The sequence below is a fragment of the Lutjanus erythropterus genome, chromosome 4 (genome assembly GCF_056507025.1).
Source record: "Lutjanus erythropterus isolate fLutEry1 chromosome 4, fLutEry1.hap2, whole genome shotgun sequence".
NCBI classification, from domain to species: Eukaryota; Metazoa; Chordata; class Actinopteri; order Lutjaniformes; family Lutjanidae; genus Lutjanus; species Lutjanus erythropterus.
The window spans coordinates 9,784,093-9,800,591 of record NC_139320.1 but is presented as its reverse complement, the minus strand read 5'-3'; the positions used below and the strand labels follow the sequence as shown (position 1 = coordinate 9,800,591).

Here is a 16,499-nt window from a genome sequence, read left to right as displayed (position 1 = left end):
GTACAGCATGTTAACTGCACCGCTCTGTCGCTGCTTTTGTTTTTCTGGTTTAAACTGTCAACAATCTCTAATATTCACTGGAAATAATGAATCATTCTAGCTAAGCTAACCATAAATGGGAGTAAAGGATTTTTGACTCATCACGTACTAGAAAGCATACGTGCTGCGAACCTGTATTGTCCTGTCAAATGGGGAAATTCACACTCAGGCGAGTGTGTTTCCCTATTTTTTTCCACTAACTTGAAGTGTGTGCAAGAGGTCAAACAACCGGAACAGAAGGTGAGACCGACATGGAAGGCAGTGGCAGTGGGTGGCTGAGTGCAAAGGCAGGGGAAAGTGGATGGACAGGAGGTGGGACGCGAGGAGGAAGAGGAGACAATAAGACCAGCAGAAGGGGCTGGAGATGAGCGGATAAGGAAAGGAAATAGAGAATCTAAAGAGGAGGTAGAGAGGGAAAGGCATGAGAGGAGGGAGAGCAAGAGGAAATTCTCCCAAAGATAGTAAGAGGAGAGGAGAATGGAGAACAGATGAGAAGAAATGAAATGAGAAGCGTTGAGAGAAGATGAAAAGAAAGAAGAGAGGGGAGAAAAGGAAAAGAAAATAAAGGAGTAGGTGTATGTTGTTATAGTACTTTTTTATGTAGGCCTAAGTTTCTTTATCTGTTCCATTCCAGAAGGGGTTGTAGTGATTCACAATTTTTGAACCTTAAACCTGAAACCTTAAAAAATCTGCATAAAACCAGTTTAAAACTAAACCAACTGCTGACACTTCACTCCTCTTTATTGGCCCGTGGGGACTGAAAGTCATCAACAACTGCAAGGCTAAAAACAAAGCTTTCATATTGGGAATGTTGAGGAATAACTAGTTATTTGTAACTAGTTAAATTTAATTAAATTATAAGACTAGAGGAGTGCAGTTCTCCACCATGCAATCCATAACCTCTTTCTAATCACTATATATATATATAATATTATATTATATTATATATATAATATTTTATAGTAGTTACTCTCAAGTGCTTATAGTATCCTATTAGATATTTGTGTGGTGGTGACCTTTGATCACCAAAATCTAGTGAGTTCATCCTCATGTCCAGTTGGACGTTTGTACAAAATTTGAAGAAATTCCCTCAAAGCGTTCCTGAGATAGTTCATCCATGACAGTGGGACACATGACGTGAGGTTCACCGTACGACTGTGACATTATGGATTTTTTTCTGGCCTGGCACTGATGGTAAAATGAGCAGCATATTCCTGTGAGATGGCAGTTTACGACAACTGCCCAAATAATTAGATTTTATTGAACTTCATTGATGGATAAAATTATAATCACAGCATAGAATAGCACAGTACATGTGTGACATGCCATGCAAGTGAGGGACAGTCAACAAGCAGCCTGTGCTGCTCTAAAGTGGAACAGAAACTTTAACTTCACAGTAAATTGTCGGTCTAACAGTAAATGTACAGATTAGGTTACAGTGTGTCATTTACCAAAAGCTGCAGCTTCTCTCTCTCTTCTCTGTTGTTTCCCAACTGCTAGAAAAGTGAAGTGTGAGCACAAAAGGCTAATGTTAAGTTAATGTTTGTGCCTTAACAGCGTCAGCCTCAGTGCGATCACATCACTTTCAGAAGCTTTGTCATCCAGCCTTGAACCACAGTGTCTTCTTTGGAGATGTAGTAAAATAAATCAGCAATGACAAATCCATCACTGAATGTCTTCTGTGATTATTTATACATTTTTGCCATGTTGAAAACAGTTGTTGTTGTTAGCATGTTGTTAGCTTTTCACTGCCAATCACATGATGCCTTGGGTTGAGTGTTGACCAATCAGAGGCTGTGTTCTTGACTTGTGTGTGTAGCTCTGATCTTAAACACGTTGCACAATCGAATGGAACAAAAAATAAAATTTGTGGTGATGACGGTAATGAGCTCAAAGCTGCAGTAAGCATCACATGTCTGCAGTATTACAGTAATGCAGTTATCGTCACAGCCCCATTAAAGGATTTATTTTGGGAGTGATGGCTAACTGAATTACTGTTAATTCAGTATTTTCCCAACATTATTATTCTGATCCAGGTTATAAATAGTTCCAAGAAACACCTCACAGATCATCATAATTAAACATGACAAACTGATCCAAGTCTTATTTTTAAGCTGTAGAATAATAACATTGTAGAAAAGTGGGGAACAAGAAGGTAAGCTGAGGAAAGGAAATAGCGATAGAGGTAAGACGAAGGGAGTCAGCAAGGCCTGTCCAACAAAAGAGCAAATACGCCAGAGCTGCATCATGCTTGAATAGAGACAGACCTCTGGTTTCCAGGAGGCCACACTATTAGTTCTTGTTCCATCAGGAGGAGGAGGAGGAGGAGGAGGAGGAGAAGGAGGAGGAGGGGGTTAGGGCCTGCTAAATGGGATTTTGGCGAGCATTAATGCCAGGTGTATTGAGCCAGGCTGGGCTCTAGGTGTGGGAAGTGTGGATACTGTTTTCAGATTTCTGGCCTGAGTGACTGAGGTTAAAGCTCAAATCAGGACATTATAAACTAAATCCAGGAGAGAGTGTGCTCCTCCACAGAGAAGTGAATGGAAAAACGTGTCAATGGAACACAAGGAGGGAGCCTGTGAATAAACAGAAGTGGTGACTCACCCTTTCTGGGATGGGAGAGATGACCGTGGGCGGGGGTGTGGGGTACCGAACTGCCTTCACGGCCCCTCTAAACACACCAATGTAGGCATTCATGCGTGCACAACACGGTCCAACTCATGTGTCGCACTCAGTTGGTCGGACCAGGACAAGCTGTCTATTGTCCAAATCTCCCACCTAAAGCTGCAGCTCCAAGCATGGCAGGAGTTCTGTATTTAGGGGATTTGTGGGATTGCTGAATGTGTGTGTGTGTGTGTGTGTGTGTGTGTGTGTGTGTGTGTGTGAGTGTGTGTGTGTGTGTGTGTGTGACTGGTTTAACAAGGCTTGAGAAAGATCAGACTCTGAGTCTTTGTGTTTGTGGGAATTAAGGTACTTTTTCTGATTTTGTTTTTTCTCTTCCTGGATTTTAAAAAAAGTGAATGGTAAAACTCAGTGGGCGGGAGCTTCATAATGTCTATCTGCCAAGTATTTTGGGATGGGAGGAAACTGTAGCACAGAGATAGAGCAAACACACAAACTCCACACAGACAGGCTGTTTAATCTGTGGTGCAGTTGCTAATAGATAAACCAGGGAGATGCAAATAAGGCAAATAATAACTTCAAACAGTCATGTTTAATGCTCAAATACACCTGTGGATTATTTTTGGTTAAATCAACCAACGTATTCAAATAATTTTTTATATTAGTTTCCTTTCATTAAAGCTGGGCTAGGCAGGTCGTTTTTGACAACTGTGGGCAAACGTTCCATAATTACCTGAAAACATATTGTAATTCTAGCTGCACTTAAAATTTATTTACACGTCAATCAATCAACTGGTCGATGGGGAAAAGAGTTGCACATTATCACAACTAACTAAATCAGCCATAGTGCACTGTGTGCAGTCTGTCTGCTAAGCTACATGGGTGATAATCAAAGATACACATTGCCAAGAAGATTGATTTCTTTAGTTCGACCATTTCTTTTTCACATGTAGCTATATTGTTACCCTCAGGGCATGTTTATCAAGTAAACTTACATACAGCAACAACGCATACACACACACACACACACACACACACACACACACACACAGAGGTCACAGAACAAAACTGGATGGCTTCCGTACAAAAACAAAGCTAATGCTAGCTGAATTAAGGAGCACTGCAGTATTAACTTCCACAAAAAGCAGGATGAAAAAACAGTCACCAGCATCTGACCCACTGCTTTCCTTTATGTGTTTGGCTTTAAATGAACAAAAACATCACCCCAGCCTGTGGGCACATTAGCAACATGTTAATGCCAAATTCAACAGGATAACCTACAACTTTAGATCAGTCGTTGAGCTTTAACTGTTTCTGGCCAGCGCTTGTTGACAAAGGAGTCAGGCTTTGGGTGTCAATTAGTTTGGAGCTGAGTACATGTTAAGTAAATAATGGATCACTCAAAAACTGAAATACATGAGATCTCCACATGTCTGTCCTGTCCCTGAAAATAATGGATTGAGAAGGAAATCTCTATTATGGAAGTAACATCAGCGACTGTCCAACCAATGACAGTTTCGTTTAACCTGACCATTATGACCAACCAGTTGACCAAATGACCAGAAGGTGTCATCCCTATGTAACTTTAAGTTCTTGTTGCTTGTAGTTTACATGCAGCACAAACTGGACCTGGAAATCAAGTGGTCTGAAAACTAGACTTCTGCTCCTCCTCTTGGCAACATTGTTAGGCTTTAGAAAATCTAGCCTGTGACGGGCGACTTTAGAGGATAGTAAGTTGCTGATTGTTGAGTCTGAAGTATTTGACGACCTGGGAATGAGACTCAACAATCAACTACCCATGCTTTTATAAGGCTGCACCTTCATTAAATTAAAATATTTCAGATGTCCAGTGCATCATTTTATACATTCCCATGAATTCAGCCTCACATGAAGTTTGGACAGTTAGTATACTGACTGGCCTGTTGCTGCAGCAGGGCTGAAGAAAAAGTGAGGTAGAAAGAAAGCACCAAACCATGAAAGAAAGCTAATTTCTCTTCTTTTGCTGACTAGGGAGTCTTTTTCTAAATTAGATGCTGTGGAACAGAAACCGCAAACTGGTGCCCAATTTATATTTAGGATAAATCAGCATTCCTTTCTCTGTCTAAAAATACAGAAGAAGTAAAGTGTAGATGGATGTTACCATGTTAGAAGCTCCATGACATTCAGATGAAATATAGCCCTAAGTTGTGTATTAGTTAGCCTTACTGTGACCTTGCTACAAGTCAAACTGACCTTCCAACTTCCTCCTTTACATCCAACTCTTTCCCTAACAGCAGCATGTCACTGCTAGTGTGGGATTATCCAAAAATACATGCACACACACATACATGCACGTACAGTACCAGTCAAAAGTTTAGCCACGCATCTCATTCAACATTTTTTCTTCATTTTTGGTGAGAAATTGTTCAGTTTATACCAACAGTGTGCAAAGCTGCCTTCAAAGCAAAAGGTGGCTACTTTGAAGAATCAAAAAATATGGAAGAGCAAAAAAGTTTTGCACGCTTGCAGGCTGACAAATGCATAGGAGAGGACCATGGGTTGACAATAAAGGCAAAAAGGCTCTTGCATTCTCTTAATAATAATAACAATGTTATTAAGTCTTTGATTGCAAATACAGAAGACAGTGTGTGAGACTTTCATATTTTAGATTCTTAAAAAGCAAAAAAATATTTTGCCTTGTTTTCACATTTTTTGCTAACTTCATAATTCAATATTTCATATGTTCTGATATTTTAATCTATAATGTAGAAAAATAAAGAAAAAATCATGCTAAACATAATAATAAAAATAATAATTAGAACAAAAGGGGATCCCTGATTAGGAAAAAAACAGTGAATGAGAAGATATGTCAAAACTTTAGACTGGTACTCTATACAAGCAGAAAATGCACAGTTTTTCTATTTCTATCTGCACTCCAAACTACCAGCTGGCCTTTGGTGATGCTGACCAACAAGCTCCAATCAACTCCCTCAGAAAATTCCTGATGTTTCAGTTGTCTACATAGTCCTGCACCAACCCAAGCTTCATCATACATTCAAAGGTCTGCAGCTAAGCAAAGCAGTAATGTGCTGTGCAGGCCAAAGTCAGTGACACAGACATCCGAAACTGCGTTAAAAATACAGTCAGCTGATTAGTTTGACATGTTGACATGTGTTGTCACATATGAGTCGCTTTTCTTATCAGTCATGGATGGGAGCTTCACTGTTCATCAGAGTTTTTCAGGAGGTGTTATGATGTTAATTTCTTTCTTGTATATTTTAAAATTGATCCACCAACAACCAAATTACAAAAAGCATTTTAAAACAAGTCAGAATCTTAAATGCAGTGTCCTTGCTGATAAATCATGGTGATCTACAATAAGCCTTCTAGTGTTTGTGTCTGCTTGTCACATGTCTTTCATTAGCTTTCAAGCTGAGTTTTGGTTCCATGTGATTCTAATGTACAGCAAAATGTGAATCTGTGCACTTGAATTATGTAGCATATCATCATATAATTATGTCCTCTGAGGTAGATTTTAAATGGATCAACTGCAGGGCATTTGCTGGACATTTTTATGGGCAATCATTTGAAACTTGAACTTTGATTTTTATGACAGGTCTGGAAAAGCAAAGTGCAAGAAAAGAAAGCCTCAAAACTCCCAACAACATCCTCTCTTGCATTGCACGGGCAAGTAGTTTTAGTTTGAGAAAGAAAACACCAAAAAGAGGAAGAAAAGAAGATGAAGCCACATTTGAAGTGCACAGGCAGAGACATGCAGTTGCTGTTTACATTTTGATGAAGGTAAACAACACCTCGAACGTATCCCGACCATATCTGCCCCCATCATATGGACATGCTGCAGAGAGCCAGTATGCGATCTGTCCCACCAGATGAACCCAAATATGGCAGAGTAGCACTCGTATGAGAGAGGAAAACAAAAACTGTTGTGCAGAAAAAAGATTAGCAGAGTGGGTAAGTTGGCTGGAGAGAGCTACCAGTATTTCCTGGAATATTTGCAATTAGGGGGAGTTTTACAAAGCTGCTCTGAACAGGCTGGAAATCTGTTAATCTAATCACCTACCAGTTTAATTGGCAGATAAAAACACACGGCCTGTTCAAACTACCACACCGGTGTAGGATAATATTAACCACTGTACATGCATATGATCTAAAATGGTCATTGTGAAAATATGCTGCCCTATATAGTTGAACATGGTTCTCAAATGAAGATCGTATTTCCCATAACACCCAGTGCTTCCTGTTGCAAAGAGGATGTCACTACTTCTCCCCCCACCCCAACCCTGCACGTTTGTTTTGAAGTTTTCTTTTAGTTTCATGAAGACTATACCTTTGTTTGAAGTCATTATTCCCACAAGTCGTTCACTCACACCACCCCCAGTACCTTTAACCATTAAAGTTCAGAAACTTGTGCAGGAAAAACAAGCATCCTCCTCGTGAAACGCAGCGCAGAGGCTGCAAATCTTTTGGATGGCAATCATTTTTGGAAATTGTACGAATGTTTCAAAATCAATGGTGACTATTATCTTATAGTTACAAAGCTGACTTCCACATTTTAAATATCATTTTGAGTAGTTAAAAATATAATGCTGCTGCAGTCAAAAAAGTAAAAGCCAAAGCAGTAAAAGTGTGTTGTCTAAACAGACTGAAAAATGTTTTTTTAATTCTTTTGGATGGTTAATTGAAAAATTTAGGTCCATATTAATGGCCTCTGGCAAGGTTACAATGATCTTTTGGGTGATACAAAGTGATGTTAAAAGTGATCAGTGAAAACTAAAAGAAGAAGAAGAAGAAAGAAATCAATGAAGCGCTCAGCAAAGAGACTAAAATTGGCCTGATGTGAACAGTTTTTTTGGCATGAAATGCAAAACCTCTGATGTTGCACGGAGGAGAAGTGAAAGAGACTTTTGACCATTGCAGAGAAAGGTCACAGGAGTGAAGGACTTTGTCTTCTGACAGATAGAAGCATATTGTGATTCTATAGTAGCAGCAAACTCAGATTCTCTTATGAAATAAAGTTAAAGTGCTCCTCAACCAGTAGATGTGGACCTCCATTTGTTCTACTGCGTGTCGAGACATGCTTGTTTTTGAACTAATAAGGTGAAATGCAGTAAGGTCGGTGCTTCAGTTGTTGACTTTTCCTATTATTTCCTGTGTTTCAGCTGATGTTTCACATACAGCAGAACTGCAACGATTAGTCAATTAGTCAGATGTCAACTATTAAATTAAAACTACTATAAGGAATTTTTAACTAGCTATGAAAGAGTCTCAAATTAATACTGATGCTTCTAGATGACCTACAAAACTAAAAGACCAGACTGGCTGTTTCTATACAGTGATTCTTCATGGCTGCCACCGGGTCAGATGTTCTGTGAAATCAGATGAAAGAAGTCTGTGTTCACATTTTCCCAGGAAAAGTTACCGTAAGTGGTACATTAGTCAGTTAAAGTTCCTTGTAGGAGCTTTAATAGCTGACTATTTTGATAAACAGTTATTGTTTTCAGTCTTTTTCTTTCAGAAAAATATCAAAATCCTCTGATTTAAGCATCTTCTGTTTTTTTTTAGTTCTCTCTGACAATAAACTGAAAATATTTGGGTTGTGACAAAAAAAAAAAAACACACACACACACACACATTTGTGAAAGTCACCTTGGACTTCGATTGACATTCGTCACCATTTTCTAATAGTTTATGGACCAAACAACTAATCTGAAATGATCAACAGGTCAACAATAAAAAAATAGTTGGTTGCTGTTCTAATGCACAGCACTCGTGTTGCAAGAACAGCCAGATGAAAAGGACCATGTCTCGGGTCTCAAAAGCTAAGCCCATCAAACATGTCTGTGCTGGTCCGCTGTGCTGGATGTGACATAACAAAGCCTAATTGAACAGTGTTCTCTTCCAACTGTGTGTGTGAGGGGAAAATGCTAATTGCTGTAATTAGAGCAGAGCAAAGTTGTGACATTTTGTACATTTCCTCTCCAGAGTCTGTCACAGCTGCCTGTTCACTGCCTCTGCTTGCATGTTCCAACCCTTTCATTTGCCTTATGAGAAGAGTAGAGTGTAAACAAAGGGTTTTGTGGGAGACTGGCACAGAAAAACAAAGTGAGAGAGTGAAAGAAAAGAAAAGCAAAACTGGTAATCTGACAAACAGCTCGGAAACAGATATGAAAGAGTGGCATAGGGAAGGAATGTAAGAAAATATGGACACAGGAAAAGATTCATGGCAAACCCCAGACTCCTAGATAACAGTTTTGTGTGTAAATCAGAAGTTTTATCACAATACAATATTATATCGATTCTTTGGACAATATATTTGCTGATATCTCATGTCTGCCATGATACAAACATTCAGTTACATTCAGGAATGCAACTATTGATTAATTTCACCGTCTGTTAATCTGTCGATTATTTTCTCAATTAATTAATTTGTTGTTTGGTCTGTAAGATGTCAGATGTCGATCAGTGTTTCCCAAAAGCTGAGGTGACGTCCTAAAAATTCTATATTAAAATGTCTTATTTTGACCACAACCCAAAGAAGAGTAGAGAAATCAGAACATATTTACATTTACAAAACTGGTATCAGAGAATTGTTGCTTTTTTCTGCTTAAAAAAATACTTGAACTGATTAATTGATTATCAAAATACTTGGTGATTAATTTAATAGTTGAATCCTACGTGATAAATCTTTGTGGCACAGACAGGCCATGGGAATTTCAAAATACAGACACATCTTAAAGATGACAACATCAATCAACATTTCCACTCTGCATCGATCATATTGTATCGTATCATACTGAATCAATTTATCCTGATCAATGAATCATTACACCCCTACAATTTTGTATCTATGTCCACTGTTCTGATCGCATAAAAAAGTAAACTTTTTAACCTCAGATGTTGTGTATGTGGTGTTGTGTTGTTTACACTATGACGGGTTTCCCTAAAGTTAGATTTAAAAAAGCCATATATCAACTTATCATAATACATCGTAATATATTTTTATAGTAACCCCTGTATAGTGATGTTTATTGTATTACCAGATTCTTGCCTGTACACAGCCCCAATTTTGTACATAAACAGCTTTTCACCTGTAGAAAGCAGATGTCCAGCTTTACCTCCTCAATCTGTACAACCACACACACATTTCTAGAGCTGCAATGATTAATCGATTACAAGTCAATTATTATTTTTATTGCCAACAATTCTGATAATCCATTAGTTGGTTTGAGTATTTTTTTAAAGAGAAATACTGCCCAAATTCTCTGATTTCAGCTTCTGAAACGTGAATATGTTCTGATTTCTTTCATCCTCTGTGGCAGTAAACTGAATATCTTTGGCTTGTGGACAAAACAAACATTTGAGGACGTCATCTTGGGCGTTAAAGTAAAGTCACCAACATTTTTCACCAGTTTATTGGTCAAACAACTAATCGGACAGGTACATCATCAATGAAACTAATCATTTCTTACAGCCCTACATTATTTCCTACCTTGGTGTCGACAATGGAGCAGGCGATTTGTTTGACATATGCCAGGTCAGCAGTCTGGGGCATCAGGACAGACTCTCTGGTCAGGCCGATCTGGATGATGAAGGACACCCCTGCTGGAGTGGGAGGCAGTGAAGGCATTACAGCCCCACCTGGACCCTGCCCTGCTGTCAGGTCCATGACAGCAAAACCACCCTGAGCAGACATGGAGGGCATGGATATGGGGGTTCCCTGCTGCATGACAGCTGAACCAGGCGGTGAAGAGCCCCCAGGAGGGAAGAAGACCTGGGCCATGGTGGCCCCTGTGGTCATACAGGGGCTAGCGTTAGCCATTCAGAGTCCTGAAGCTCTCAACATACACAAGCACACACACGCCCAGGTGCAGTCTAGAAAACTGTCAAACTGTCTCAGTGGAGGAGACACACATGGACACACAGTGAGCAGAGAGTCCAGAGTTCCTCTGTGTCCTGTGTCCACCCCCTCACAGCAGATCAAGGAAGAAATCCTTATCCAGGAAGCGGTGTTTTTTTTTTCCTCCTTTCAGCCACTTCTCTCGTCGCCAGACTCCTCTTATTGTCCAGGCATGACAAGCATGAGAGAGACTCAAAGAAGACAGGCACTCTGACAGAGGGGGTAGGCTAAACTACCCTCCTCCTCCTACTCCTCCTCCACCTTCTTCCCTCACTTTAGTCGTCCAAAGAAGTTGCTCTGCAGAGGAGAAAGTCCAAAGTGGATTGTGAAACTCCCAGCCGTGGGAGAGAAAAAACAAAAACAAATGCCAAACTTTTTGTTGTGCTCCTCTCCAGGCTAAGTTACAAAATGGCCTCCTTAAACAGGAAACTGTAAGAATGAAGGAGAGCAAGAGGCTGCACTGCTTTTACGAGTCTTGCCCTGTTTCAGTTTCAGCCCCAGTTGAGTCTTTTTTGTGAAAAAGCACACAGAGAGAGCTGTCTGAGGGTACCTCCCTCTCCCCCTCCCTCCTGCCCTCTCTCATCTGAGCTTTTGCCACAGCCAAGGAGGAAGTGAAATGACTGACGCAGTCTGGAGCCAATAGACTCTCACAAAGTCCCGCCCTTTGACTCCCAGCTCCCAGGGTTCTCTCTCCTCCTCCCTTTCCTCTTTCTCTCCCTCTTCCTTGGTTTGGGGTTATCTGTCTTGTTTGTTCCCTCCCTGAGTTGAAGCCGGCAAAAGATCCTCTTACGTTGCCTGAGGGGGCAGCTCCATGCTTGAAAACCCTCCCATGTCTTCCTCATCTTCCCTCTTACTGTATTAGCCTCTATAAAACTGTGTTTCCTGCCTTATTTGTCCTCTCTAACACCTTTTCTCTTTCTACAGAATAAGACCACACCTTCTGCAGAGTTGTTTTCATGCAAAGTTGGTTGCAAGTTTCAGAAAAAATATGAACTTTCAAGGCATGGAGGGTGGTACTTTGCACTTAGAAATGAGGCTGAGTTACCACAATCATCAGCATGACTGTGACTCTGCACCACTAATCTCATTTTACATAGAAAGCATGCAAATATAAACAGTGTTTGTCTACCTTTAGCCATGAAAACCTCCCTGGGTGGTAATGCTGAACCTCACTAACCACATTAAGCTCATGATCTTCAGCTTACCTGCTTCCCAAGGCTGTTGTATCAGCTTCTTATCATTTATGGTTCATTAAAACAAACTAACCAGAAGCCAGTGCACTCTGCTGAAATGCTGATGTGACAAGAGACCTCCAGAACTCAGCAGCTGCAAATAATGTTTGCTAAGATTCTACTTTCAACCACAAGAGGGAGATGTTTGGAATAGTTTGATATTGAATAATTAATGCTCAAGTAGAGATGGGGCCACAGGGCTGCTTTGTTGCCATTTTACCTGGAGATTTGGTCTCAAATTAGAAAAGGGACATGTAATCACAGGTAAAACAATCAGGTGAAGTCAGGTGATACCAAAGTATGTTCCACTAAGGTGGATATCAACATTTGCAGTCAAGATGTACCAAAACATAATAAAAATATGTCAAACGGAGGCAGACAAAGTACACACATTCTGTACGCAAGTAGAAGTACAGATACTTTTGTTAAAAATAATGACTCTGGTGAAAGTAGAATTATTGATTCTACTCTTTATACTCAAGTAAAAGTGAAAAAGTACAAGCTCTGAAATAAACTCAAAGTATAAAAGTAAAGAGTCATCCTCTGAAGGACATTTCTACCATCTGTTTATGTGAAAAGCAAACTGAACTGAGTCTCTCTCTTGTCTGTTTCATCTTGTTACATCTGTTGTGTGTGATATGCACTGACGGATACACCAAGGAATCATCTTTTCTATGTCTTATTGTCCCATCTAATGCATGCTATGATGCAAAATGAAAATAATCAATAATGTCAAATCTCAAATGCATTAAAATTAAAGTAACAAGCCTGATTTGAAAATGTGAGGAGCAGACAGGACAGATATTTGTGTTAAAATGTGGAGAGTAAAAGCAAAAAGTTGTCAGAAAAATAAACACTCAAGTAAAGTACAGATACCTAAAAACTCTACCTAAGTACAGTAACAAAGTATTTTTACTTTGTTACTTCTCACCTCTGATGTCAAACATGTATCAAACACATTTTTGTGTTTCTTCCACCTTGTGCACACTGTAGGGTTTGTTCAAAATTAAAGTACCTTTATTTGACATGGCAATATGCATTTAAAAGATTTTGAAATGTAAAATACATATTGCTGTTTAGTATAAAGCCATTTTAATTTTGCAATTAACACAGCAAGCACTCCACTACCTTCATTTTTTAAGTATGGCTGAAAAATTTGAAATATTTTAACCAGGTATTGAAATTACACAGCATTTGCAATATGAAGGTTTTATGATGTAGTGGAGAAAAGGCTGTGAGATATAGGTAACCTACTCTTTTGAGTGCAGAGTCACTAACAGGGCATAACCACTGAAATTACTAAGTTAAGTTCATCCTTGATTCTGGTTTTGTAGCTGACACAGCGCTGAGGTGGAGCAAACGAAAGCTGTGTTCTCTAAAAACCAAGCCACACTTTTAAAGAAAGTCTTCTTAACCAGTTTCAGTTATTAAATGTGGTTTTGGGTGGCTGCATTTGAAGGGGAACTCCATCAGTTTGACAAATCAAGATTGGTTAACTCACCATGGGGCGTACTACAGTAGTCAGTCTGTGAAAACAGCTGCAGGATGCTGAGTGTGAAAGTTTATTCTTGTAGTTTGACAGTGTAAGTCACCCTCAAGTCAAAAAATGTGTTTTTCTTATAGTTACTTGATGAATTAAGAATGTTCAGAGTTTGACACATTTTTAGGAGGCAGGATTTTCTGTGCACGTCAGAAGCATAGTGATATATAACATTTCTGCATTAAATTGTCCAGAAATCACTAGATGTCTATACTGTATTTTGCTGAGTTGTTTCCAGCAATGATCAAACTTTGAGAAATCTGTGATTTTGCAACTTTCAAATGGGGTCATGTTTACCTTGTCGATGAGAAGAGTCGATACGAACGCTGCCTCCCAAGTGGCAATTTTCTGAAATCTCAGCGTTCAAAAATGGTAGAGGCCATAGCACTTCATATTTCAGTGGATGTTATGTTGATATATTGTAACTTTAGTCGGTTGATATTCCCAACAGCCTAATCTTTTCATTATTCCTTTACATTTCCTGCATTTTGTTACACTAGCTTGCAAAGTTGTTAGCCTCAGTGGTTTCTAAATGCTGACACTTTTGCTGTACAGGTCATCGTTACCCAGAAGCAGTCTTCTCAGGACTCAAACCCTTGAACACCAAGGTATCATCGTAACCACAAGCTCACAACTCCATTTGAAGGCAGCATTTTAATTTAGGGTAACAGCCATTTGGTAATTTGGTCGGCCATTAGTGGCATCATATCCACTTTACCCCGTCTAGTTGCTACAACTTCCTGGGAAACACAGGAAACAGATGATATGTCAGAGAGAGGAAGGACGTCTGCGAACTAGCTAGCTAACCACTCTATTGTTAACAATTTTTTGTATTGCTCACTTGTGACAGAGCATAATTATTCATTGCTGTTTCCTCCATGCTCTGTTCAGTAATGATGACAACACTCCCATGATCCTCAACTACTTAATGTCATCATACACTGTCTTTTGTTATTATGTAGATTGAGAGACCTCTAACGGCAGAAATGACATACTGTGGGTTTAAAAAGTTTGAAGGGCAATCTTGGTCCAATATGCAACTTACATGAATGACATCAAAACTTGAAAACTTTCCACTGAAGTAGGAGACTTGCTTTGTACCCTCTCTAAGATGTACGTCACTTTGGATAAAACATGACTGGAGGTGGATTTAAGACATGGGTTCATTTGAAAAAAAAAAAAAAAAAATCCTGTTATCTTGTTTTTTCTTTGTTTTCCCAAATCCATGTTGTTTTTTTTTAATTGTTCTGGTAATGCAGTGTTGTGAGAAGATATCTAAAAAAAAATACATGTTTATACAGCACGCTCTTTGTGTGCACTCCAGGTAAAATCCCTCCTGTATGGCTTTTATCTGCTTTTGCAAATGAACTCTTCTGTTTGAAGGGACGGTTCATCCCAAAATGAAAAATCTGGCCTATAGTGCCATCTATACTGTTTTAATTTGAGCTGCCTAGTTTTAGAGATGTCTGTCATAGAGAATTCCTTCTTCTCTCAAATATAATGGGACTAAAATCTGAGTCCTAAAAAAACATTTGGAAAATTTTAAACCAACCAACCTTTAGGAGCTACTTTCATTCTTGGGGTGAACTGTCCCTTTAAAGCCTGTGTTACAAACCTACAGTTTGACAGATATGGACATTTACCAGACTGGAGGGTCTAATGAAAGATGCTGTCGTGTTGTGTTATATAAAGTGCGACATCCAGCATTTTTAGAACTCATCAAACATTAGGACTGAAAGCCAGGAAATCCCACGTCTCTGCTGCTTCTCTTATCACTATTCATTTTTAAAATCTGTCTCTTCAAAGTCCTCAAACTTCTACTGCACTTTGTAAGTTTAATAATAAATTACTTGAGTATCCCTTTATTAGTAGTATTCCATCAGGGTATTTCTACAAACTGTGGTGTATTTATTATTACATTTTGCTCTTTAATGATGCTGCTGTTATTTTGCTATCCCTTTTTGCTGCTGAAAGGATATAAATTTCCCTGTTGTGGGATTAATAAAAGATTATCTTATCTTCTACAGTGTGCTCTAATACATGTAAGGGATGAATCTTTGCATCCCTTAGTAGACGGCAAAAATAACAACACAACTCTGAATTCACTGTACAAAATCTTCATTTTTTGTTTTTTTTCTTCCTTAATGACATACAACAGGGGACCCGTAAACAAAAAGAGAAAGTCATTTGATACAAGCTAGAATGCAGTTCAAAAATATATAATAAAACAAAATTAATAAAAAGCAGGTCTCTTATCCCTTGTAGTTAGAGGAAATAGTTTGAATACAGCTTAATATGATGTACAAAATATCACACAGTGATAAATTGCTAATAAAAAAATAAAAACACAAAGAAATGAGAGTCCTTTACCTTGGCCTCTGACTGGTAACAGATTTTTTTTTTTTTACTTATTTTCTTAATTTTTCATGTTTTTTAATCGTTTTGCTTTTTTACAAGTTATACATTGCCATTATCAATCACAAGCAAGTTCTATGCCTAGCAAGGAAGAATGATTCACTTATGATACTACAGTATTCTTACATCTTAATAATCATATTCAGAATCAAAGAAAAGAAATTTAAGAAAGAAAACAAGGAAATGATGGACATTTACAGCACGTAATGGCATCTCTAGTCATCATTTACAACTGTTTCGATTTCTTTTTCTTTTTTGATGTCTCATACTGATTTGTCTTTATTCTTGGAGAGGGAGAGACGTAGAAACTCCGGGTGAACAGAAAGCATCACAGCAGATTCCACCTCTGTGGGATTCAATCCAGATTGTGTAAGAAATAACCTGCAAAACCATCCTCTCTGTACCCTGTTTGTAACCACTCCTCACCAAAAGCCTCCACTGTTAGATGTAGTGCAAAGTGGAGCCAAATAGTAGTAAAATGAGATAAGAGGACATTATGCCCAGCAGCAGTACAATAATGTAGTTGCACCCGGTTGTTCTCTGTATCTAATTTTAGACAACAGTCTACCACCCTGTTTCAAGACAAAATAAACTGGAACTATGAATGCTAGTGTCCCTAGTGATTAGGAAAAGGAGTGTTTACCTCTAGGCTACTTAGATCTGATCTCTGACCCCGAGTGTGACCCTGTAATCTTGAAGAGGAAGGAGGACGCCCCGTAACCAACTGATCGAACACCAGATTTTATCAGACGTC

The 16,499-nt window shown here is 38.9% G+C and overlaps 1 protein-coding gene across 2 annotated transcripts in view; it reads right to left on the bottom strand.

Annotated features, from left to right (window-relative positions):
- Nucleotides 1-10,739, bottom strand: part of prkd2 (protein kinase D2) — a 52,812-nt gene extending 42,073 nt beyond the window's left edge. For both annotated transcript variants that reach the window (XM_084716920.1, XM_084716921.1), the window contains exon 1: nt 10,151-10,739. In XM_084716920.1, the coding sequence (XP_084573046.1) occupies nt 10,151-10,480 (330 nt within the window). In that variant the 5' untranslated portion in view covers nt 10,481-10,739. The remainder of the gene's footprint in view (nt 1-10,150) is intronic.
- Between the last annotated feature and the right edge of the window lie 5,760 nt (nt 10,740-16,499).